At 61.6% G+C, this 24,191-nt stretch overlaps 1 protein-coding gene across 12 annotated transcripts; it reads left to right on the plus strand.

The window, feature by feature from the left end:
- Window positions 1-24,052, plus strand: Adamts13 (ADAM metallopeptidase with thrombospondin type 1 motif 13). Of its 12 annotated transcripts, none has more exons than XM_021261740.2 (31): window positions 2-255; window positions 541-607; window positions 1,585-1,865; window positions 2,540-2,675; window positions 2,875-3,425; window positions 5,332-5,415; window positions 5,684-5,808; window positions 5,929-6,075; window positions 7,236-7,376; window positions 7,653-7,815; window positions 8,641-8,745; window positions 9,732-9,883; window positions 9,983-10,046; window positions 11,566-11,692; window positions 12,129-12,277; window positions 12,555-12,675; window positions 13,232-13,312; window positions 13,980-14,161; window positions 15,189-15,324; window positions 15,404-15,533; window positions 15,799-15,988; window positions 16,292-16,348; window positions 16,493-16,580; window positions 18,111-18,240; window positions 18,324-18,503; window positions 20,604-20,808; window positions 21,093-21,405; window positions 21,625-21,771; window positions 22,070-22,246; window positions 23,195-23,370; window positions 23,631-24,052. In XM_021261740.2, the coding sequence occupies exons 1-31, from the start codon at window positions 139-141 to the stop codon at window positions 23,859-23,861; spliced, it is 4,953 nt and encodes a 1,650-aa protein (XP_021117399.2). In that variant the 5' UTR covers window positions 2-138; the 3' UTR covers window positions 23,862-24,052. The 12 variants fall into 12 exon arrangements, with proteins under 12 accessions (XP_021117405.2, XP_021117399.2, XP_021117402.2 ...); XM_021261743.2 differs by having other exon boundaries at window positions 15,258-15,324; XM_021261741.2 differs by having other exon boundaries at window positions 13,983-14,161.
- Window positions 24,053-24,191: the final 139 nt, after the last annotated feature.

Genomic DNA, 24,191 nt, shown 5'->3' on the forward strand with positions numbered 1-24,191 from the left:
GGAAGCGGGGAGTTCCCAAGAGCAAACGCTGCCCAGCGTCCTGCTCAGCCAGTCAGAGAGTGAGCAGGGCCCTCGCATTCCACACCAACGAGATCCTGGGCACCAGGCACCCTCTCCCGCCACGGACTGGTCCTGAGGATGAGCCGGCTTCGGCCCTGGGCACGATGCCCCCTTCTCCGTGCAGCCAGCGTTGGAGGGGTCCTCTTCAGTGCCTTCTTGGCCCTCGGCTGCTGGGGGCTGTCGGACTTCCAGCAGGTGGGCTCGCGGTGGGAGCTTGGCATTTGGTCGGTGGAGGGCAGAGTGGGCATTGTCTTCCTGCTGACCATGTTGGCTTCGGGTTCAGGGGCGCTCGGGTGGAGGACCCGCGCCTGGCTTGAGGCTGCTCACTGAAGAGGGGTTGGTTTCTTCTAGTGAGGACAAACAGAGGCCAGTTGTCCCAGGCCTGTGCCTGCCCTGCCTGTCCCTGCCTCTGTCCGATTCTATCCTGTCCTCCCTGGTCTCCTCTCCTTTTTCTTCTTCTCCATTTCTCTTTTCTTGCAGAGCTTTCTGCAGGCTCTGGAGCCTGAGGAGGTGTCCTCTTACTTTGGGCCTGATGCAGCCTTGGAAGGTACACGTTCTGGTGCCTCCCTTGCTGGGGCAGTTTCTCAGGTTGGGGGGCAGCTCTGCACTGAGCCAGTGGTCTGGGGTTCTTGGTGGCTCTGGAGGGAAGAGGTCAGAGGAGTAGCAGTCACCCTGCTCATTAGCGCTGTCACTTCCTGCCAAGTTGATAAAAGCTAGACAGGGTGTTCTGTTTGGGCTGGGGTTGGCGGCCCCGAGCGAATGGTCATTAGCTAGCAAGTTCTTTCCGCCCAGGCCCTCTGCTGGGCTGGCTGGTTTTCAGGAGCTCGGTTGTTTCTGGCCATGGATGTAAATATTTATTCCTTTTTGGGGGAACAAGGTAGTGGTGGATCAGCCCCCTCCAGAGCCCATCCTCTGCATCTCCTGTGGCAAAGCCTTTCCCTGTGGCCTGTGGGGCTCGGGGTCCCAGGCCCCTGCTCAGGAGGGCTGTTAGTGGCTTTGATCAAAGGCTGGAGGGGACCAGAGGTGGGCAGGGTAGCCATCCGGTTGGGGGAGTTAGAGGGTTCCCACTTGTGCCCCAGCAGAACCCAGTGCCCTGGGGCCAGCTGGACCCCAGGTCCTTGAAGCTCTGCCTGTCCTTGAGGGCTTGGATGCCATCGCCGGGGCCCAGCCCTCTGCTTCTGGGCTGTGTTGGGAGGAGAACAGTGAGCTGGCCTTGTGCCTGTTTCCTGGGAGACCAGACTCCGTATTGTCACGTGGCTGGGATCATTGGCTGGCGTGGCATTCAAGACTGCAACTAGCTTGCAAGCACCACCTGGCCCCCAGGTGAGGCTTGGGGAGAAGAGGCCACCTGTGGTGTGCCAGCCCTCAAGCTAGGAAGAGCAGAACTTGAACCCAGGCCCTGGCCTGCAGGCCTGTGGAACCCCCTCCACTGACCCTCACCAAAGGGACCGACTCAGGCCTGTCCCTGGGTAGGAGGATAGGGTGGCCGGGCAGGGTGAGCGAGATGGCCCCTGTGTCCCACAGTGCCCCACTTCACTGTGGCCCCGCTCACCTGCGTCTGCGAGGATCAGCTCCCGACACTGCCCTGCAGGGCCCTGCGCTGCTCCCTGAGTGCCCCGGAAGAGCCCTTTGCCTTCTCCTTCCGGCCTGAGCAGGGCCTCTTGGGTCCCTCCTTTGTCACCGAGCATGTGGTGAATGCCTCCCTCCGGCTGCTGAAAGGGCCCCTCAGCCACTGCTTCACGGGGGGACGTGCCCTGCTGCCCCCGGGCACAGTGGCCAGGGTCACACACTGCTCAGGCCATGTGGTGAGTATCGGCTCGGGATGGAAGCTGGGGCAGTTGTGCCTGCTGGGACCCTGTGCAGAGGCCTCATCCTGAGTCCCCGCCATGAGGCCCGCATCCTGACAGTGCCCCCACATCCGGTCTGCCTAATGGCGAATGCACCAGGGATCCTGTTCCAGGGGGAAACAGAGGCATAGATGAGCCGGGCCCTCGTCCCCAGCCTGCCCAGCTAGTAAGTGGCAGAGCCGGGTGCAACATAGGCTTTGGCGACTTCCCAGGGCACCAGGCAAGACAGGGGTGGGGCTTTGGCATCAGGCTGAATGCAGGGGCCCTCAGGCCGGTCCCTGAGACTGGTCCTGTGTGAGTGACCACGGTAGTGCCTGGCCGCTGTCTCACACCCAGATGGAGCTTGTCTAAGGATACTGCTCTCGGGAAGCACTGCAGAGCCAGAGCCAGCAAGGCTGTCGAGCGCGATGCCATGGCCTGGTTTCTGGGTGGACCCATGGGACCATGTGCAGGAGCAGTGATTGGCATTGGGTGGGTGCTGGCAGCACGTGGTGGGCAGCAAGCCGGGTCCCAGACGTGGGGGAAGATGGGCTTGGCGACCCTGGACTTGGGCGGAGCCCTTGTGCCCAGTGCCAACGGTCAGACAGGCCCTCCCCCGTGCTGCACTCTGGAGGCCGCTGTCTCTCCTGCAGGAGGGCGACATTCAGGTGGGCGCAGGCAGACTGTATGTCCAGCCAGTGAAGAGGAAGCACCAGGCGCTGGTGCCACCTTGGAGTGGGGCCCTGCCCCACCTGATCCACAGCCCCGCCGCCTCGGGATTTGTGCAAGGTACAGCTCCTGGGAGAGGATGGCACCTCCAGGGTCAGCCAGGAGGGCTGGCTCAGCCCCACCTCTGGGAGGCCATGGGAAATGCCCTATTGAGATAGGAACGTTAGCGTGCAGGGGAAGGTGGTGTGCGGCCACCGGCCTTCGGACTCTCTGGCCCTGGGGGTGCTGGGACAGGGCTTCTGCTGTCCCCTTGTTGCAGATGGGGACCCGGAGCCTCAAAGGAGGGACTCGGCTGCTCCAGAACCACATGGCTCAGGGGCAGGGCCAGGATCTGCAACCTCCCAGGCCTGGCTGGTGCCCCACAGGGCCGAACTGGGCCTCGAGAAGGGTGGTGTGTCAGGGAGACTCTGTCCTCCAGCACGTGTCCAGGAGGCAGAGCAGAGGCCTGGGGCTTTGGACAGAGCCCTTGGGGCAGTGGGACCCTTGTCTCACTTGACAGATGAGACGATCACAGAAACTCCCTCCCAGGCTCACCTTCTTAGGTGCCCAGAGTGCCTGGTCACCAGGGGGAGCCCCCACTGGGGGTGCCCATGCCATGTGGCATCTTGGCTTCCAGGAAGAGCATCCCCCCAAGCCCAGCCGGCCTGTCTCTCCCCTTCAGCAGATCCTTCCCCCGGGCTCTGGAGGCGGACACGGAGACGGGCAGCAGGGGGCATCCTGCACCTGGAGCTGCTGGTAGCCGTGGGCCCTGACGTCCACCAGGCTCACCAGGAGGACACCGAGCGCTACATCCTCACCAATGTCAACATCGTGAGTCTTGGGCAGGGTAGAGGCCACAGCATTGGCCCGTGCGTGCTCATGCACATCTGCTCATGCACGTCTGCTCATGCACATCTGCTCATGCACATCTGCTCACGCACATCTGCTCATGCACATCTGCTCATGCACATCTGCCCAGCGGGTTGAACTTGGGTGTAGACCTGAGGCTGGGTTGGCCAGGGGCTCAGAGCCCTGGTGAGGGGTAGGGACAGAGATAGACCCCTCTTTCCTTCCTCCTCTCCTCAGTGGAGGTAGGTCTGGGACCAGCCGTTGTCTCCATCCTGCACCCCACAGTCTTTTGCTACTCGAATCCACGTGGCCAACGCTGCCTGGCAAAGAGGGGTGCAGGCTGCCCACACTGCCCTCCGCTCCCCAGTCCCACCCTCTCTCAGGCCTGTCCTCCCTTCTCTAGGGGAGGGGCAGACAGAAGCCTAAACAGACAGCCAGGGCAGTGGAGATGCCCAGTTCCCCCCTCTCCATGGTCTAGGGTGGGGGGAACTGTGCCCTCACCACCATCTCAGAAAGATGAGAGGTCATTGAGGCACAGGAGATTTAAACCAGCTGATTGTCAGGGTTCCCTTGCAACACACACACACACACACATACACACACACATACACACACACATACACACACACACACACACATACACACACATATACACACACACACATATACACACACACATACACACACACATACACACACACATACACACACACATACACACACACACACACACACACACACACACACACACACACACACACACACACAGTGCATGGAGAATGGCTGAGGCCCAGGCTGAGAGGTCAGGAATTCACCCACCACTGAGCTGCAACCTAAGACAAACTTTGAAGAGAGCGGTTAGAATCACTCACTGAAAAATTGCTCTAAGATCCCGACTGACTGGATTGGAAGGACAGTAGAACCTCATTTCAGTGAGTGGCCGACAGCTCCAGCCCCCTCCCGTCTCCCTGGCCTGCTGCAGAGGCGGGGCGGGCTCCAGGAGTGGGCGGCTGTGGATGCCTCGCCTCCTCATCTGGCCGGTTTCCAGGGGTCTGGCCCCGAGGTCCCTCCTGTTTGTGGACGTGGTCCACTCCTGAACAACCCTGTGTAGGTTTTCTGCCTACCAGCCACGAAGGCGGTTTTCCCAGCAAGAACGGTTTCCTCTAAGTCACTTGGAAACCACCGTGTTTGAACTTTGGGATGTCTGTTCCCCTCGAGCCCAGTCACCCAGCCTGGGCTCCCTCAGTCACTCGCCTGCCTCTCTGGGGGGCCGGCCCAGCAGCAGAGGTAAGATTAGCTTCCTCCCCAATGCCACCTGTGGTGGGAATAACCACTGTCAGCCCTGGCCCTTCACAGCTACGTCGTCCCCAAGTGTCCTGACAACCAGGGAAGCTTCTGCCTCCATTTCACAGAGGAGGAGACTGAGGCTCAGGGCTTGGTCAACAGAGCTCACAGCTGGCAAGGGACAGAGATTGGATTTGAACTCAGGCCAGCCATAGCCAGCGATGGGCTCCTCTCCCACCGGGCACTGTGTGCTTTGGGGGGAATTCGGCCAGCCATGAGCTGTGTACTGAGAAGCCAGGGCAGGAATGGGCTGTGGTGGGAGAAGGTGGCTCAGAGTCTGACTCAGCAAGCAGAGCGGAGGAGAAGGTGCTCCCGGCCAGTGGACGGAGACAGAAAGGACGGAGCTGGTGCAGGCGGGGAGAGGCCGGGTGATCGTGCGGTCTCACCATCCTCCAGGGCTCCCTCTGGGAGGTGGCCGGGGGACCCCCAGAGGCTGTGTGACCGTCTGTCTCTGGTGTGGGCTCCCAGCACGAGGACGTGCGCCTGCCCTGCTGCTCCCACTGGGTCAGGGCCAGTGCTGCCCACATACATGTTGCCCCCGCAGGGGTCGGAGCTGCTGAGGGACCCCTCCCTGGGGGTGCAGGTCCGAGTGCACCTGGTAAAGCTGCTCATCCTCACGGAGCCTGAGGTAGGCAGCACTACACTGGTCCCTGCCCCATGCAGTCAGGCACCGAGTCAGCGACTCCTCCACCCCTCCATCCTCCTCCTGCAATGCCTGTGGGGTGCAGCGGCTCAGGGGCTGTCAGCCAGGCAGGCTGGCTCTTGACTACTTCCAGAAGGCTCAGTTTACCCATATGTAATGTGGGGTGGCAATGGGGTTGTTATAAGTCAGACCAAGCAATGCAACAGGAGCGGAACAGATCCCAGAAAAGTGGGCTCTGCTGGTGATCCCGCAGGGGACCCCGAATATCACTGCCAATATCACCTCGTCCCTGCTGAGCGTCTGTGAGTGGAGCCGTTCAGTCAACCCTGAGGACGACAAGGATCCTGGGCACGCTGACCTGGTCCTCTACGTCACCAGGTAACCCAGCTCACAGCAGATGTGCCTGCCCAGACGGCCACAGCTGGGCCTCTCCTGCCCCTGCCTGGTGACTTGCGGGCAAGCAGTGCCTCCTGGTGGTGACGCCTTTCTCTTGCCAAGGTTTGACCTGGAGTTGCCTGATGGGAACCGGCAGGTCCGGGGAGTCACCCAGCTGGGGGGTGCCTGCTCCCCCTCCTGGAGCTGCCTTATCACTGAGGACACTGGCTTTGACCTGGGGGTCACCATGGCCCATGAGATCGGACACAGGTATGCGGCCGCACCAGCTGTCCACGCTCTGGCCAGGATGAGGGACGGTCTTGGCAGGCAGTAGGCCCTGGCAGAGCCTGCCTGGGGATCCTACACCCCAACCCCAAGGACTGGGAGAGTAGAGCCAGCCGGGGACATCTGACACCTCTTGATCACCAAATGCTTAGAAGACCCCCTTCCCCCGCAAAAAAGTAAAATAAACACGGATCAGAAAGTAAGTTTTGTAGGAAACTCAGATAGTGAAAAGGCAGGCTGTCACAAGTACCCTGAATCCCACCACCTAAAGTTCCTCTTGTGTTGTGTATTTTATTCCAGCCTATTTGTTATATACACACAGTTTTTTATTGGCAAAATTGGGCTCATGTGGAACCCTGCTTTTTAGTGTAATAATATATTCCAAAAATCTCTCCCAGATCTCTTACTTGTTTTTTTTTTAATGCACCACAACTTATTTGGTTAATTTCTTCTTGTTGGGTACATAGGTTATTTCTGAATTCTTCCTGTTATGTACGTTATGCATTGTTGTGGGCAAATCTTCGCTCTGTCTTCTGTCGTTGACTTAGGGCAATGGGCTTCTCTGTGATGTTTGGTTTTTCAGATGATGAGAGTGATACCCCAAAAGTCAAATAGTCCAGGGACTTCTAAATGAAAAGTGAAAGTTTCTTTTTGGCTCTTTGAGATAGGCTCTTGGTCTCTAATTCAAGCTGGCCTTGAACTCACTGTGTAGCCCTGGCTGGCCTCCTGCCTCAGCCTCCCCAGAGCTGGGATAACAAGCATGTGGCACCATACCCAGCTGAAAAATGGAAGTTTTTACCTTGGTTGCCCAGCAGCCCCCGCTGGGCAGGGTGCAGAGCCCCCGGGGCCGGTGGGGGGCTCCTCGCTCAGATCTGATGGCAGGCGCTGCCCCCCACGAGACTGTCAATTCTGCTTCCCCATCATTGCCTAAAAGCAGCTTTGGGCTGCATGTGTTAAAAGGCTTCGTCCCCAAAAGAGGCAGGACCCACCTGTGGGGCCAGTGCTCCCCACCACACCCAGGTAGGAAACTGAGGCAGAGCTGCCTGCTGGGTCCACTGTACCTCGTCAGCTGGTGGCAGGGCCGGGGGCTGACCCAAGTCTGGAAACTCGGGGGCCCAGCCCCTGACCGCGCCGGCTGCCCTCAGTTTAGGCCTGGACCACGATGGGGCACCTGGCAGCGGCTGTGGGGCCAGTGGACATGTGATGGCCTCTGACGGCGTGGCCACCACCCACAGGGGCCAGGTGTGGTCCCCCTGTAGCCGAAGGCAGCTGCAGCAGCTGCTCAGGTATGACCCCCAACCCACAGTACGTTTCCGGTCCCAGGGCTCCCTCCTGCATCCACTTCCGCCCCCTCATTCTCTCTCTGCCCACCCCGTCCTTCCTGCAGTCCTGCCCCTCCAACCTCTCCACGCCAATACCTACCTCTCCGCCTCGCCCCTCTCCTCCATCTTTCCATTGCTCACCAGCCCGTGCCACCCAGGGCCTGAGCCTACCCTTCCCACGTCTACCCTTCTGTCCACCCAACCCGTGTTCCCCGGAGCCTAAGCCAGGACCTGTCGCAGCACAGGGTGGGTACGCTGCATGTGGGACCTGCCAAGCTCGCCGTGGGGACCCACAGGGCACCTGCCTGATGCTCAGCCCGGCCTCTACTATGGCATGGAGGAGCAGTGCCGCATTGCCTTCGGCCCCGCTGCCACCGCCTGCACCTTTGCCAGGGAGGGGCTGGTGAGTGTGCTGCCCACATGCTGAGTGCCAGGCATGGAGGGACAGCTGCGTCCCTGGTCCAGTGCTGTTAGTTGGCTCTTGAAATCCTCAAGTTTTGGAAAATCCTCACATTTTATTTTTGTTTTTTGAGACAGGGTCTCCCTATATAGCTCGGGCAGGCCTTGAACTCACTATGTAGCCCAAGCTGGCCTCCAACTCACTGCAATCCTCCTGCCTCAGCCTCCCAAGGGCTGGGAGTACAGGCATGTGCCACTACGCTCAGCTCATCCTCGCATTTTTTGTTTGATTGGACCATGGAAATTATGTAGGTGGTCCTGGCACACACGTGTGCCTGCAGACGCCTGGCTGAATGAGGACGCCGGCCTTAGACAGCTTCCAAGGGCTCCCAACCTGGAGGAAGCAGCCTCCTCACCGGACAGCAGTGTGAGCAGGTGCCCACTGGTGACTTTCTCCCAGGGCTGCCTAGGGCATTCAGGGGTCCCAGGCCTTTGCCCTGGTGGGCTCCTTCCTCCAAAAACACTACCAAGGCTTATGCACTTTTCTAACCTTCATCAGTTTCAGCATACTGCATTATATTAGAGGACTTATTTTGACCTAAAGCTTCATTTTCTTGCTGATTTCGAAGGAAACCAGAACGTTTTTGTGGGCCCTGAGAAGCCTGGAGGGCTCAGGCCAGGGCCTCTGCCCCTCACTGATGTCAGCATGCCTTGTCTTCTCAGGCCACCCACTGGCGTCCCCAGAGCAGGGCACTGGTGGTCAATTGTCCTGTGGTCCAGGAGGGGTACTGCCTGGTGGCCCCTGAGGAACCTCCTGTCTCCCTCTTAGGACATGTGCCAGGCCCTGTCCTGCCACACGGACCCCCTGGACCACAGCAGCTGCAGCCGGCGCCTCGTGCCTCTCCTGGATGGGACAGAATGCGGCTTGGAGAAGGTCAGGGCGTGAGCCGAGAGACTGAGTTTGTGTGTGTGTGCAGCTGTGTGCACAGGTGTGTGTGTGCAGCTGTTTATGCTCAGCTGTGTGCACAGGTGTGTGTGTGCAGCTGTGTGTGCTCAGGTGGGTGCACAGGTGTGAATGTGGGCAGGTGTGTGTGCACAGAAGTGTACACTCAGGCGTATGCGTGCTCACACATGGCCCCTCCAGCCTGGCGGCCTTGTCGCTGGGGCAGGAGGCAGGAGGTCAGTAAGGAGGGGCTGGGCAGAGAGCGCCAGCCAGGTCAAGCGTGGCTGCAGATGCCCCCGAGGGACTGTGGGTGTGGGGGAGACCTGATTGCCGGCCACCTGAACCCTCCAGGCTGGGCTGCTGGTTTCTAGGTCTGTGGAATGCACTCGGTGCCTGCAAGGCCAGGGGATCTGCTTGAGTGCAGAGGCCCCACCAACCTGGAGAGTAGGAGGTTCTGAACCCCACTCCCAGGCACAGGGCCCCATCTCACCTGGACACAGGGGTCGTGTCATCCCCCCTGGGGCAGAGAAAGGTCTGCTTGGTGACATTGTGGCCCCAGCATCTCCCCAGACCTCCTCTTCTTACCCACCCAGGCCCTCTCAGGCTCGATTCCTGCTCTCTGGGTGGCCAGGCCCTTGCTTAGTCCTTCAGGTTGGTGGTCTGAGCTCTTCCCTTTAGTGTTTATTCCCAAGCAGAATGAGGTGTGACACACACCTAATCTCAGCACCCAGGAGGCTGAGGCAGGAGGATTACTATGAGTTCGAGGCCAGCTATGGCTACATAGTGAGTTCCAGGCCAACCTGAACTGCAGAGTGAGACCCTGTCTCAAAAACAACCAAAAAACAAAAGCACCCAAGCAGATGAGGTATAGGGGCGTCCATGAGGGCAGGGTCCCTGTGGGGGTCCTTGTGGATTTGGGGTCCTGTGTGTGTGTGCTTGTGTCCCACAGGGTGTAACAGAGCTGGCTCTTCTTGCAGTGGTGCTTCAAGGGTCACTGCCGCTCCCTGGCGGAGCTGACGCCCGTGGCTGCCATGCACGGGAGCTGGTCCAGCTGGGGCCCCAGCAGCCCTTGCTCCCGCTCCTGTGGAGGAGGTGTGGTCACCAGGAGGCGGCAGTGTGACAACCCCAGGTACTGTGTGGAGGGGCTGCCGGTCCTCCCAGGGAGGGTGGGGCCCCCATTCCCCACTGGGGCCATCTTCACCTCTCACCTCCTGTTCGGCATTTTCAGGCCTGCCTTCGGGGGGCGTGCGTGCACCGGGGCCGACCTGCAGGCTGAGATGTGTAACACTCAGGTGGGCCTGACTCCCGGACTGAGCCGTGGGGTGGGGGCCAACCTGGGGCTCACATCTCACTTTGGAGGGGGACCCGGGACCACAGCAGGGCGGTCCTACCGGTGACCAGCAGGGATCCCAGAGCGTCCCTTCCCTCCCCGAGGGGGTTTTGCCATCCTAGGCACATCTGCCAGTGAGAGTTGCCCCTGGGATGCCAGCACTGTGTTCCTGTCATTTATGAATTGAGGCAAAACCGCATAGCATGAAGTCACCCGTTTCAAAGTGCACAACCAGAGCCTTTTGCACGGCCACCACCCTACCTGGCTCCAAATGCTTGTTTCTGTCACTGCAGGGGAGCAAAGCAGTCCCTCCCAGGCCCCCCTCCACTTGCCCCAGCACCTGCTGATCGTTTTATTTTTTTACTCCATTTTTTCTTTCTTGGGAGTGCCAGGGATGGAACCCAGAGTTTAACCCCAGGCCGCTTCCAAGCTACTGCGTGGCCAGAGAGCCTGCAGTTCCTCTGGCTTTTGTGTATCGATGGGCACTGGTGTCATTGCCACCCGTCATCTGTTGCAAACTGTGCTGTGAGAAAGACGTTGTGCGGTGACTGTTGGGGTCCCTGTTGGGGTTCCTGTTCGTGTTTCTTTGGGCCGTGTGCCGTCCCAGTCTGGGTGGGCTGCTGTCACGCAGCACCGCCGTGGGTGATTTACAGACGCAGACATTTGCTTCGCCTGGTTCTGGAGCAGGGAGCCCCGGTTAAAGCCCCGGCAGGGTTGGGTCCTTGAGGGCTGCTCCCTGCTGCCCAGGTGGCAGCCTGTCCTGTGGCTGTGCTGTCCAGGGGAGGATGCTGGGTCCTCACGTGGCAGGAGGCACGGAAGGGGAAGAGACCTGCGCCGGCCCCTCCATCCGCCACGGGCACGGTCCCAGCCCCCAAGGCGGAGCCCTCACTGCCCCTTCACCTCCAAGGCCACCCCTCGTAACACTGTTGAGGGACTTTGGAGGGACGAGGGGATCACACTACAGCAAGCCCTGGCCGTGGGCTTGCAGGGCCGCACGGTAACATGGGAGCCGCCATGCTGTGGCCCACACACCGACCTGCTCTGCTTTCCTTCCCATCGGCAGCGGTGCTCCGTGTCCCTGGCCCGGGTTGGCTCTGGTTCTCTCCAGTGCACAGTAGACCTGGATACCTGCCTGGGGCTGGGGCTGGGTTGTCGCCCTCTGCTCTGGAACCTCAAAGTCCCTCTCCTTTCCCGCCTTGAGGTCACCTACACCCCAGAGAATAGACAGAGTCAGCCTTGACTTCTCAGAGTCCCACAAGAGCAGCGCTTTGTCCTGCTTTCTCTGTACTGCTGCCTCACATCCTCTACCGAATCTTTAGCATTTCCCATTGACAGAGAGACAGGCAGGGGCGCTGATCGCTCCACTATCCAGCACGGGGAGCTGAGGCACAGCCTAGGGCTGGGTCACCCGTGTCTGGACCCGCACGGAGGGTGCACTGTGACAAGGACCCCCTGTGCCTGTCCTCTACCACTCCGGCCAGGCCTGCGAGAAGACGCAGCTGGAGTTCATGTCCGAGCAGTGCGCCCAGACCGACGACCAGCCGCTACCCGTCTCCCCGGGGGGCACCTCCTTCCACCACCGGGGTGCTGCAGTGCAGTACAGCCAAGGTGGGCCAGGCAGCGCTGGAGCTGGGCCCCTTGGCAGACTGAGTGGGGGCGGCCCCTCGCTGCAGGGGTGGACAGGGCAGGCTCTCGTGTCCCCCAGACTGTGGCACACCGCTGGCCTGGCCTCCCAGCTGATAAGCGCTGGGGCCCCATCTCTGAGCCTCAGTTTCCCCTCTGGGAAATGGAGACAATGACAACATCTCCCTCTGGGGTTGGAGAAGGATTCAGGCAGAAAACTGACGGGGAAATCCCAAGTGCGGTACTTGGCTCCTAAACCAGTGAGTGCCGTTATCAATTTTGGTTATCATCACTGCGTCTGGAGGCAGAGCAGGGAGCCCAAACCCAGGGAGGCAGTTAGGTGCGAGGTGAGCAGAGGGCACCGCCGGCCCCTGCTCTCCCCGCCTGCCCCGCCTCAGGCCCTGTCCCTCTGCCCTCGCAGGGGACGCTCTGTGCAGACGCTTGTGCTGGGCTGGCAGCCAGAGCCTCCTTGTGCGGCAAGGACACCGGCTCCTGGACGGGACCCGGTGTGTGCCCAGCGGCCCCCAGGAGGACAGGACCCTGAGCCTGTGCGTGTTGGGCAGCTGCCGGGTAGGCGTGTGCGGCTAGCCTGGGCGTCCCTGCACCTCTCATGGCCCTGAGGCCAGCCTGTGCCTTCGGAAGGCCCCGGGCAGGTCTGTGGGTACACAGGGGAGCTGCGCTGGGAAGGGGGAGACTTGGAGGTCGCTGAGGTCATGGTCCCCGCCGTGGCCTGGGGCACAGCCCGTGAGCCCTGCAAGCTCTCTTCCGAACCTCAGAGGTGGCAGGGTTGGGGTGTCAGGAGACGCGTCCTCCTCTGATGCTGGCCCTCTGTCATCTCCTTGCACAGACATTTGGCTGTGACGGCCGGATGGACTCTCAGCAGGCGTGGGACGTGTGCCGGGTGTGTGGAGGGGACAACAGCACGTGCAGCTTCCGGAATGGCTCTTTCACAGCGGGGACGGCCAGAGGTAGGGTAGGAAGCAGCCCCCAGAGCCCCGGCACCCACAGCCTTGGCCCAGGCTGCTGTGCGGGCGTCCTTCCCCCACAATGCCAGCCTCCCATGGCCGGCTCAGACCTTGGCAGCGATGCCACCACCAGATGGGGGCACCTCGTCACCACTCACTACAGCTGCCATGCAGAAAAACATAGACACTGCATGCGTGGCAGGCAGGGCTCTTCCGAGCACCCAGGAAATCCTACTGGGGGACTCAAGCAGGCAGGGAGGCGTCACAGGGGCAGCCCTTGCCTTTGGACTACGTCGAGTCAGGTGCCTGGTCCAGCGCCAGTGTATGGTGGTCCTGGGGAACTGGTGCACCCTGCCGGGCAGGAGGCCCTCCACCTGGCCCCTGCTCCCAGCCGGGGCAGGGCCTTGCGGGTGGCTCCCCAGCCGGGTTTGGGTTGCTCTCCTGACAGGGATTCACTAAGTGGAGGCAACCCTGTGGCACCGTCAGCTGGGATCGGCTGGCTTTGACTGTGATGTGGGTATCCCGAGGCCCCAAGGTCCCCCACTTTGCTTTTCCCTAGAATATGTCACATTCTTGACAGTCACCCCCGACATGACTGGGGTGCGCATCGTCAACCGCAGGCCCCTCTTCACGCATTTGGGTGAGTCGACCCGAGGACACCACCATCCCTGGTCCCCAAGATGGCCTCACTTCTGACCCCAGCTGCAGGTTCAGGGGGTTCGCAAAATGGCCCTGGCTTTCTAATTCACCAGGAGAGTCCCGGAGCTCACAGAGGGAAGCTACCCTCCAGGTTATGCTTCCCAGGGGAGGGAAGCGAGAAGGGAAGGTGGTGGGGCTGACGTGCAGGGCTGTGTCCCAGGACCTGGCAGCCTTCCAGCACTGAGACTCAAGGTACAGAGCGTGATGCTCAGGAAGCTCCCTGAAGCTGGGAGCTTGAGTTTCTGTTGGGCTTCAGTCCATAGGGCGGTTGATGGACAGTGATACCCCAGGATAGTGTCCTCCGGGGTCTTGGGGCTCCATGGAAGCCATGTAGCTGGCCTCTCTGGTGTGGGCAGCCCTGCACCTGACCTTTGAGCCCTTGACAAGGGTGTTTGCCCTGGGGCCCAGCCACTGACCCGCGAGTGGTACTTTGTGTGTGAGGACCCTGGGAGGGATGGAGGCTGTGACCACACTAGGTTCCAAGTGAGGCATGGCGGGAGGCTGTAGGGAAGCCTTCCAGGGTGGGGGAGCATGCAGAGGGAGAGGCCAGGAGGACCAGCTGCCTAGGGGAGGCTGGGGACCCCAGGGGCTGACACCGCTTCTCACAGCAGTGAGGATCCGAGGGCACTACGTTGTGGCTGGGGAAGGCAGCATCGCGCCCAGCACCACCCACCCATCCCTCCTGGAGGACAGCCGCATGGAGTACAGAGTGGCCCTCTCTGAGGACCGGCTACCCCGCCAGGAGGAGATCCGCATCCAGGGACCCGTCCAAGAAGACGTGGAGATCCAGGTCTTCAGCAGGCAGGGGAGCCAGGGTGGGGGCTCCAGCTCTGCTCTCTTGTTTGTCATTTGTTCACTCACTTATTGGTCGGTGCCATGGTCATCTGGGGGAGCTGCCAGGTGTGGGGCCCTGTGCAGCTCATCGGCCTCACTGGGGAAGGGAGGAGCTCTGGAGCTGGGGGTGGTAGGCAGGGCCAGCAGGAGCTGTGGTGCAGAGGGAGCTCAGGGTGTGCCCAGTCCTGATGCCTCTCTGGGGCCAAGGTTCACAGCACCCAGGGAGGCTCTGTGTGGCTGTGCGTGCTCAGCTGGGGCCCAGAGTCAGTGTGCAGCTGAGATGGCCTGGAGGACACTGGGGTTCCGGCCGAGGCACCTCTGGCATCCTGGTCCCCTCCTGCTCTGCTGCTGCCCGGAAATGCTGACCCAAATGCTTGCTGCCGGGAGCTCCTCCAGCATCCGGGAAGCATGCTCTTCCAGGGGCCCTGGAATCCCCCTGTTTCCTGCAGAAGCCTGTGGGGTGGCCGGCCATGGGCCCGGAGGCGACAGGGGCTGATGGCACACTGTGCTGTAGGATCTGCCTCCAGGCTGGCCCTTCTCTTGGGTCTAGACCCCTCTGCAAGTGCACACAGGCCCAGATGCCCTGCCGAACACCTTACAGTTCCAAAGGTCAAGCCAGGCCACCAGGTGGCCACACGGCCTCTAAGATCGTGTCCCTTCCTGCTGCCCCTGGCTGAACTCTCGCTGTGGAAGCTCATGGGGTGCTAGACTCACCTGGACACTGAGCTGGGTGACCCTTGCTGGAGGCTCCACTGCAGTCCGTCCCCACTCCAGAAAGACTGGGAACCCCTGCTCCATGCGCCCACAGTACCTGTCCCTTGGGAAGCACTACCTGGGCCCTTAGCTCAGATGGTGCTGTCTGCTATGCTGTCCCCAGGGCCTGGCAATGTGGGGCTGAGGAATGAAATGTGCAAAGGCTTCTGGGGGCTGGTGGCCATGGTGGTGGCCCCGGGCGCCCACTGGACAGGGTCTGGCCCCTGCAGGTGTACAGGCGGTATGGCGAGGAGCATGGTGCCCTCACCCGCCCAGATGTCACCTTCACCTACTTCCAGCCCAAGCAGCAGGAGGTGTGGGAGTGGGCTGCGGAGCGTGGGCCCTGCTCCGTGAGCTGTGGGGAAGGTGAGGCCCAGGACAGGGTCGCCCGCAGCCCCGCTGGCCCCTGCTTGGAGGTGGCCGAGCCCTGGCTCTGCCCTTGCAGGGCTGCACCGGGTGTTCTACAGCTGCCTGGACCGGGCCCAGAATGTGTGGGTGGAGGCCACTTGGTGTCAAGGGAGCCCGAAACCACCCGCCTGGGTAGAGCCCTGCGTCCCCATGCCCTGCCCTCCTAGGTAAGTGCGGGCTCAGGGACCCATGGGGCCTGCATGGGGTGGCTCTGCGTGTGCCTTTATTTAGTGCCGAGGTCGCTCTGGGTGTGGGCTTCATCGGTGACCCCATTTCTCAGGTGAGGGACTGTGATTCAGGACAGACGCGGTGACAGTGGCTGCCTGCTGTGACCATACCTACTGCTACCTTATCTGGGCAGCAAGGTCCTAGGAGACTGGAGGGAGGCCTGGGGCTGGGGCCAGCACTGACCAGGTCCTGTGTGGTCCTCAGGCAGGAGGTGTCAGAGCCCGGCCTGAGCACCGAGGCTGGGGGAGCAGGCCTGGCCTTGCCCAATGTGACCCGTGGGCAGGGTGCCCATGGCCCGGGCTCACCAGCGACTGCAGGGGCCTGTGCCACCCACGAGATGCCACCTGCTGGCAAGGCCTGTGTTGGGACGGTGTGTCCTCCGGCCTGGGCTCAGGTGAGTGGGTTGGGTACAGGGTGGCTGGGGCTCCTGGGTCCTACTTGGCTAGGAGAATTCGGAGGCCAGTGTCCTTTGGGCCAGAGCAGGAGCACTGTTTGCTGCAGATGCTGCTGGGGCACAGGGTAAACAGAGCCTGTGGAGGGGCGGCAGGTTGGGAGGACAGAGGCCTGTTAGAAGCATCCTGGGAGGAGTTTAATTTAGTTGTTGTGCTGGGAAATGCTGCCCACCCTGGCTGGTAACCAGGCTCCCGAGGCTGAGTGAGGCTGCAGGCCAGGCTTGCAACCCCGCTATGCTCTCCAGCTCTCGGCCCACCCCACGGAGGACACTGCCACTGCCGAGGAGCCTGCAGATGCCAAGGTGGGCACACGGCAGGGGCGCGGTGGGGTGGAGGGCCCTGTCTGCTCTCCTCTGTCTCCTGATCAGGTCAGGGTGGGTGCAGGTGAGCTGAGTGCCAGGTGGAGGCAGGAGTCCCGACTCACCTGCTCACCCCCACCCCTGCAGCTGCACACCAGGTCTCCAGAGGAGGAGCCTCCAGCCGCACACAGGTGGACTCCTGAGCTAGGGCTGTGCTCTGTCTCCTGTGGTCGAGGTGAGCGCCCCCAGGATGCTCCCGATGGCCAGCATGGTCCTTAGCTCTCTTACCTGCCTGCTTCTGCCTTAGACCCAGCAGCCATTTGCAGTGGCCCCAGAAAACCCAGCCTTGTGGGTACAGGGCATAGACAGGGGACTGCAGCCAGGTCTGAGCCTGCACCCAGTGTTCACTGAGTGGGCAGAAGGTTGGGAGCGAGAGTAACACGTGGCGAGGGTGCACCGACTGGCGTCCCTTACAGCCAGGACAGGTGTAAGAGATGGTCCAGCCGGCCACCAAAGAGAAGCAAAGTCAGACACATGTAGTGGCTCTGTGTTCCTTTCTGACAGAGGTAAAAGACAGTGGGAAACTCACCATTTTGACTATCAAAGTGTTCTGTCCATCAGCGTCTAGCACGTTCACATTGTCCTGCAGAAGTCTGCTCCATCCATCTATCCGGAAATTTTCTGCCACCCCAAACTGACCCCCTGTCCCCAGTTAAGCACCAACTTCCTATTCCCATCTACAGCCACTGGCCACCTGTGTTCTACTTCCTGTCCCTGTGGATCTGACTCCTCGAGGGCCCTCAGATTCCTAGAGTCCCACAGGGCTCGTCCTTCGGTGACTGGCTTCTTTCACTTGGCGTGGTGTCCTCTGAGTTCCCCCTGTAGCAGCTGTCAGGATTGTTTTCTCTCGCAAGGCTGAGAAGCATCTTCATAGGATGGGCCAGGCTTTATCTCTCCATCCTTCCATGGATGGATGTGCGGCTCACTTGCTGTGATAATGCCTCTCTGCACAGGTGCTGCAGATCCTTCCGAATACCTGCTGCCTGTTGCTCCTTTGGGGCGTCTCCTGGAAATAGGGGGGCTGCTTGATCACATGCTCATTCCGTGTGTAACTGTCTGAAGAATCCCTCTACTGCTTTGCAGTAGAATTTTACATCCTGACCAGCTGGGCATGAGGTTCAGAGTCCTCCATCTCCTCAGTGTCTGTTACTTCTCAGGTTTGAAAAGCTTTAGTTCCATAGCAGCCATTTCGAAGGGTGTGAGGATATGCACAAGGTCCTAAGGCCCTAAGCACATGGCCCATCTGACCTCAGCAGGCCTAGAGCTGAGGCCAGATGGAGACGCTCCTAAAGCAGCCCTAAGAAGAGGTGTGCTTGGGTCGGGGATTTAGCCCAGTGGTTCCGGCGCCTGCCTCAGAAGCGCAAGATCCCGAGTTCAATCCCCAGTGAAATGCTCTTCTAGCAATTCTTACCACGTCTCTCCATGCCCAACAGTACCTTCCATTTGCGGAGCACCTATGTGTGCCAGGTACTTTGTAGCTCTCCTTTTACACCTTTTAAAATGACTATGCAGGTAGGCACTGTAATACAAAAAGCCTGAGGCTCAGGGAGGGTAAGTCACTTACCCAAGGTCACACAGCCAGTAAGTGGCAGAGCCAGGGCTCAGGCCCCATGGGCCTTGTCGGCCAGAGCTGTCCAGCGAGCCATGTGCTGTGGCCCTTGCTGAGCCACCTCTTGGGGTGAGGGGCCCCTGCTCTTCCCTGCAGGACTGATGGAGCTGCGATTCCTGTGCACGGACTCAGTCCTTGGGACGCCTGTGCAGGAGGAATTGTGTGACTTGGCCAGCAGGCCTGGGAGCCGGTGGGAGGTGTGCCAGCCTGGCCCGTGCCCTGCCCAGTGAGTGGGGTAGGGAGACTGGGGGAGGGGGAGGGGCCCGGCCCAGGGGTGGCATCCTCGTGAGCTTGGCCTTTCTCCTGCAGGTGGGAGGCCCGGGCCTTGGTGCCATGTCCTGTGACCTGCGGAGGCGGGCGGATCCCCCTGGCTGTGCGCTGCGTGAGGATGGACCACGGCCGCCCTGTCCCTCTGCCTCCCTCTAAGTGCTGGCCCACACCCCAGCCCGGCCCCTTCCAGGACTGCAGCCCGGAGCCCTGCCCGGCCAGGTGAGCCCCTCGCCCAGGGACGGACAGCCCTAGTCTGCACCCCAGCTCTGCTGCCCCTCCTGACCCTCAGCGTCTGGGCTGCAGGAGCCATCGTCCTGCTGCCCAGCAGGCTGCGGGGCCTAAGGAGACACCCCCTCGTGTCAGCGCCGCAAAGGGCGCAGGGTGCTGTGGGCGCCATGCTGGCTCCCATTTACTCCCCACCCACTCTGTATGGGCACCTGCTACGCCTGAGTGCTGCTCGGGGCCAGGGGACACAGCGGAGAACAAGAATCCCCCCTCCTGGAGCTGAAGGGGGCAGGGATGCTGGACAGTGGCTGGGACACAGTGGGGCAGTTTGATGCGGAAAGCAGAACTGCGGGATCCCTTTGTGCCAGGCGCCTTCACAGGGTCCCCTTCACACTGGCTGCCCGCACTGCCCCAGACTCGCACGTGCCACCTGTTGTTGGCCCCCGGCTTCCCTCTCTACGAAGTGGGTTACTCTGAGCACACCGTCCCCGGGCTGAGCTGCTGGGGGACACAAGGGGGACCCCAGGGAGGAATTTCCCCAGGCCCTCCCCAGCCTCCTGTCTCCCCGGTCTGGAGGGACGACGGGGAGACCTGGCTCTTTGGGTCTCAGCCACGGGGCTCCAGGCCTACTGCGCTGGTTTGTTCCAGGTGGAGCTACAAGTTGGCAGCCTGCAGTGTCAGTTGTGGGGAGGGGTCACGCAGGGGACCCTGTGCTGTGCTTGGGCCCAGGGGCACGGTGAGGCCGAGGAGATCCTGCCTTGCCCAGAGCTCCAGGAGGCCTGCAGCCTGGAGCCCTGGCCCCCAGGAGAGGGGAGGTGACAGGTCCTGGGGCAGAGTGGTGCACGGTGACGCCCACAGGCACCTGGGGTTATAGACACAGGACAGCCGGGCGGGCTGCGCTGGGCTTGGGAGGTGAGGCCCACGTGCCAGGGAAAGGGTGGCGTCCTGTGGGTGCAGTTGTGGGGAGCCCAGGGGAAGGAGCCACCGGACCTGCAGAAGGGGGAGGCCTGGACTGGTCCCAGCAGGGATGGTGACAGAGCCACCACCAGAGGGCGCCCCGTCCCTCCCATAGTTTGTGTGCTGGCCGGTTCACATTTTGTAACTTTATGGTCCCTCCAGCACAGTGTCCCGGCATCTCCCTTCATGCCGAGGTCCCTGGGCTCAGGTTATTCAGAGCCGGGGTGGGGTTTTATGGTGATGGCCGCCCCTTGGAAGATGCCGCAGCCACTCTGGCCTCTCGCTGTCCTGGAGGTTTCCAGGGGTCCTGCACTTGGCTCCCCAGGGCTTGAGGATTCCTTGGGGGAGCAAGGCTCCGCCCCGACCAGTGCACAGTGGCAACTTCTGATTTGTTTTTGATTTTTTTTTTTACTATACCAGGGCCTTTGCACTGAGCTACGTCCTCAGCCCTTCTCTGCTTTTTATTTTGAGACAAAGTCTCACTAAATCGATAAGTTGCCCAGGCTGGACTTGAACATGGCAATCCTCCTGGCTTAGCCTCCCAGAGTGCTGGGATTACAGGCATGTGCCAACCCTGAAGATGCTTCAGTGGTCACAGCAGGGGGACCTGCTGCTGCCTCCCACAGGGCATGGGGCAGGCCCCAGGCCAGCAGCACCAGGGGGAGACCATATGCCCCGAGGGCTGGGGTCACAGCTTGTCCCTCCTCAGCAACCCTGTCCCTCTGAGGACACAGGGTTGAGGGCAGCATTGCAGGCTGTGAGTTAAGACCTGGACTGCAGTGCGGGGTGCCTGGATTCACGTCTGGGCTCTGGGAATTGCCTACCGCTCCCTGCTGCATTCATTTTGAAGTGAGCTGGCAGGGCGGGGTCGCATGGGCCTTGCCGCCGCTTGTGCGCGGTGGTGCATCGGGTCCATTTCTGTTCCTTGGGCCTTGTACCTATGTCCTGGGCAGCGAGCAGCTGTGGGGTGTGGCTGTCCTGTGACAAAGGGGAAATGGGCCACTTCCTGCAGAGCCCTTCAGAACCATTCCTGGCCCAGGGAGCCCGAGACCCGGCCAGAGGTCTGGCCAAGTTCCCTCACCTGTCCAGCGATGGCTGGAGGAGCAAGGCGCTCACGTGGGCCTTCTGTCCCTGCAGGTGGAAAGTCCTGTCCCTAGGCCCATGCTCAGCCAGCTGTGGCCTGGGCACTGCGACACGTGCAGTGGCCTGCATGAGGCTGGACCAGGGCCGGGACGCAGAGGTGGCTGCAGCTTCCTGTGAGTCGTTGGTGCAGCCGCTGGCCAGTGTCCCCTGCTTCCTGGCTGACTGCACCTATCGGTGGCACATCAGCCCCTGGACAGAGGTAGGGGCTGCTATGGTGCTTGGACTTCCCCTGCGGAAGGTGTGGAGTTCAGGTGCCCTGGTGGCTCTGGGGCCACTGAGGGCCCTGAGAGGAGGGCACCAGGCCGAGTCTGGAGCTGGCCTCCGGGAAGCCGGAGGGGACTCTCTGGCCTGTGTCTCGGGCTGTGTAACAGAGACACCTGCCCATCTTCCAGGTTAAAGCTGAGCCTACCTGGCCTGTGGGCACCACTGTCCCCAGCACCCTGTGTCCAGGTCAGCCACAACCCCTCCCCCTCTCCCCCACAGTGCTCCGTCTCCTGTGGGGACGGCATCCAGCGCCGGCGTGACACCTGCCTTGGACCGCAGGGCCAGGCACCCCTGCCGGCCAGCTTCTGCCAGTACTTGCCCAAGCCAGTGATGGTGCAGGGGTGCTGGGCTGGGCCCTGTGAGGGACAGGGGGGCTCCAGCCTGGCGCTCCACGAGGATGCCACCACTCCAAGCCCAACCATGGCTGCCGCTGCTGCTGCTTCTCTGGAGTGGTCCCCGCCCCCGGCCCAGGCCCACCTCGTCTCCCCTGCTTTTCGGCCTCCAGGGCCCCAGGAGAGGCCAGCAGAGTCCAGTTAGGTTCCTTGGCCCTGCCTCTGGGAGGATGGTGGCAAAGGCACCTGTCAGGAGCCAGGACTTCCCTAGTGCTGGAGCACCGGGCCTTGGAGGGTGACGGTGACCCATGCAGCCCCTCCCGGACCCAGGGAGGCCCTTGCATAGCAGAGGAAGCCCTGGCCTGCACTGCCGGGGACCCCACAGCTCTGCTCACCCCATTGCTCCGCTCCTTCTGCAGGTGTCTGTGGCAGGCAGCACCTGGAGCCTACGGGAACCATCGACATGCGAGGCCCTGGCCAGGCAGACTGTATTGTGGCCATTGGGAGGCCGCTGGGTGAGGGGGTGACCCTCCAGGTCCTCGAGAGTTCCCTCAATTGCAGCGCAGGTACATCTAGGGCCACTGCTGCCAGGTACAGGGCCACCAGGTTCCAGGGCCACTCCAGGTTGCCCCATTCCCACGGGATGCTCCCCATGCATTCCTACTCATTGTCACGGTGACTCATGACCTGTCCCTACTTCACAGGCATGCACCTGAAACCAGGGAGATTCAGTAACGCGCCCGTACTTGGAGCCCTATAGCCAGGGAGAGGGGTGTCGACTGGGTCTCAGCTTAGCCTACCCCTGAGCTGCTGCTGCCAGCCTGGGGCAAGGGCGCTGGGCCCTCACATCTCCCCACTTTCTAGGGGAGTCCTTGCTGCTCTGGGGCCGGCTCACCTGGAGGAAGGTGTGCAGAGACCTGGCCGGCGAGACTTTTGCCTCCAAGACCAACACGCTGGTGGTGCGACAGCACCGAGAGCAGCCGGGGGATGGAGTGGTGCTCCGGTACTGGAGCCAGCCTGTGGCGGAAGCCTTCCACAGAGGTACAGCGAGGGGCTGGGGTCACCCCTGTTTCCCCATGGGGTGACCAGGCCTGTGCTGCTGGGGCAGTGGGTAGGACAGAGTGGCAACAGCTGGCCAGGGCTGGTCTGGGCATGCAGCCAGGATGAGGTTCCAGGACGCGGCTGTGGTCCTTCCTGTCCAGCCATGCAGCCGGCTGGGTGGATGTGAGGCAGGGTCCGCATCCGCCCCACCCTTCAGGCCCTCGCGCTCGGCCTTCAGCTCCCTCAGGGGCCTTAGCACCCTTCTGTGAGCCACTCTCCCTCAGTTCTCGTCCTGCGCACTGCTGTTCACGTGTGTCCCTGCACCCACGGCGCACAGGTGCCCGCCGCCCCTCCTCAGACAGAGGCCGGCGTTTCGGGGACCCTCTGGCTGTCTCTGGGGCTCGCTCTGGGCCTCCCAGCAGCCCAAGGTGGCCGAAGTTGGCTCTGCCAGCCGCTCACAGAGGTTGCAGGGGGTGCAGGGGCTTGGCCGCAGCAGAAGTTCACTTCACCACCCTCTGCCCCGGCACCCCCCGCCCCTCGGCAGGGAGCTGTGCTGCCGGTCCTGCTCCCACTGCCCCTCACTGCCTGGCTTCAGCACATTCGGGCACTGGTGGGAGGGCGGCCGAGGGAAGCACTCGGGGTGGTGAGTGGGCTCCTGGCAAGCGCTATAGAGCCGACCTTTGTCCTAAAAGGTCCCTTCCCAGGGTGAGCCGCATTCCCTTCACTCTACCGAGGAGGCAGGGACGGGAGCATGAGCTTTGAAGGTCTTTGCCTGAAGTTGCTCAGGCAGGACGAGGTGGAAGCAGGGGCCTGAGGCTTCTGCCTGGGATCCTCTGAAGATGACCTTTGTGCCCCCTGGCTGTGAGCTGCCCTGCTGTCCCCATCTGTCTGGGTTTGTGTGTCCCTGAAGTGGCCCGCCCCGAGTCTGCCATCTGTTCTCCCCTGCAGAATGCGACCTCCAGCTCTTTGGCCCCCGGGGTGATATCCTGAGCCCCCGACTGAGTCCAGATGGGAGGACTGCAGGTGGCTGCCGGGTCTTCATCAGCGTGGCTCCGCAGGCCCGCGTTGCCATCCATGTCCTGGCCACCGACGTGGGCACTGGGACCATTGGCAGCTACATCTCAGTGAGGACCCCAGGGTCGGGACTGGACAGCTGGCCCTAGAGATGAGACAGGGACTGGGCTCTGAGGACCCCCTCAGTTACTTCAGACCCCGAATCTCAGAATCATTACTGGAAAAATGGGAAGGAGAATTTCCCCTACTTACTCAACAAATGTGTGTTGCGTTACCTGCCGGAAGGAAGTGGCAAAGCCCAGCTGCGTGTCTCCGATGGGGCTCTCTCTGGTGAGGGGTCCCATCATCCCAACTGCCTTTTTCCTCCCAGATCCGGGACACCCACAGCACAAGGACCACGACCTTCCGTGGGCAGCAGGCGCTCTACTGGGAGTCAGAGGGCAGTGAGGCTGAGATGGAGTTCAGCAAGGACTTCCTGGAGGTGCATGCTGGCCTGCGAGGCCGGTACTGGACCCTCCCCCCGAGGGCGCCGGAGGGGGACCCTGCCCTAGCGGTCTCTCCAAGCAGAGGAAGGGAAGCCAGGGTGCCTGACACTCCCTGAGCACCTGTGTGGCCAGTCCTGGGGGTTGAACTGTGTCCTGAAAGTGCGTCCCAGCTCTTACTTAAGCAGATCTTAGGGACTCTCCTTGAGGGTCCTCTCCAGTGTGCAAAAACCTAGGGGTGGGAGGTGGAGATGGCCTAGAAGGCCGTTCCCAGCCCCTCAGGTACCAATAAAGGAAGCAGGAGCCCTGACTGGTGTTTTCTTCATATGACCTGTCCAAGCCTGGCTTGACACCGGTCCTGCCGCAGGGCAGGGTTTCCCTGGGTGCAGTTGGCTTATCCTGGCCTGAGCAGGCCCCTGGCCACCTCTAGTTGTCCTCTTCCTGTCCAG

The sequence above is a fragment of the Heterocephalus glaber genome, unplaced genomic scaffold (genome assembly GCF_053883595.1).
Source record: "Heterocephalus glaber isolate CG9 unplaced genomic scaffold, H.glaber_assembly_v1.0 deba00001479, whole genome shotgun sequence".
NCBI classification, from domain to species: Eukaryota; Metazoa; Chordata; class Mammalia; order Rodentia; family Bathyergidae; genus Heterocephalus; species Heterocephalus glaber.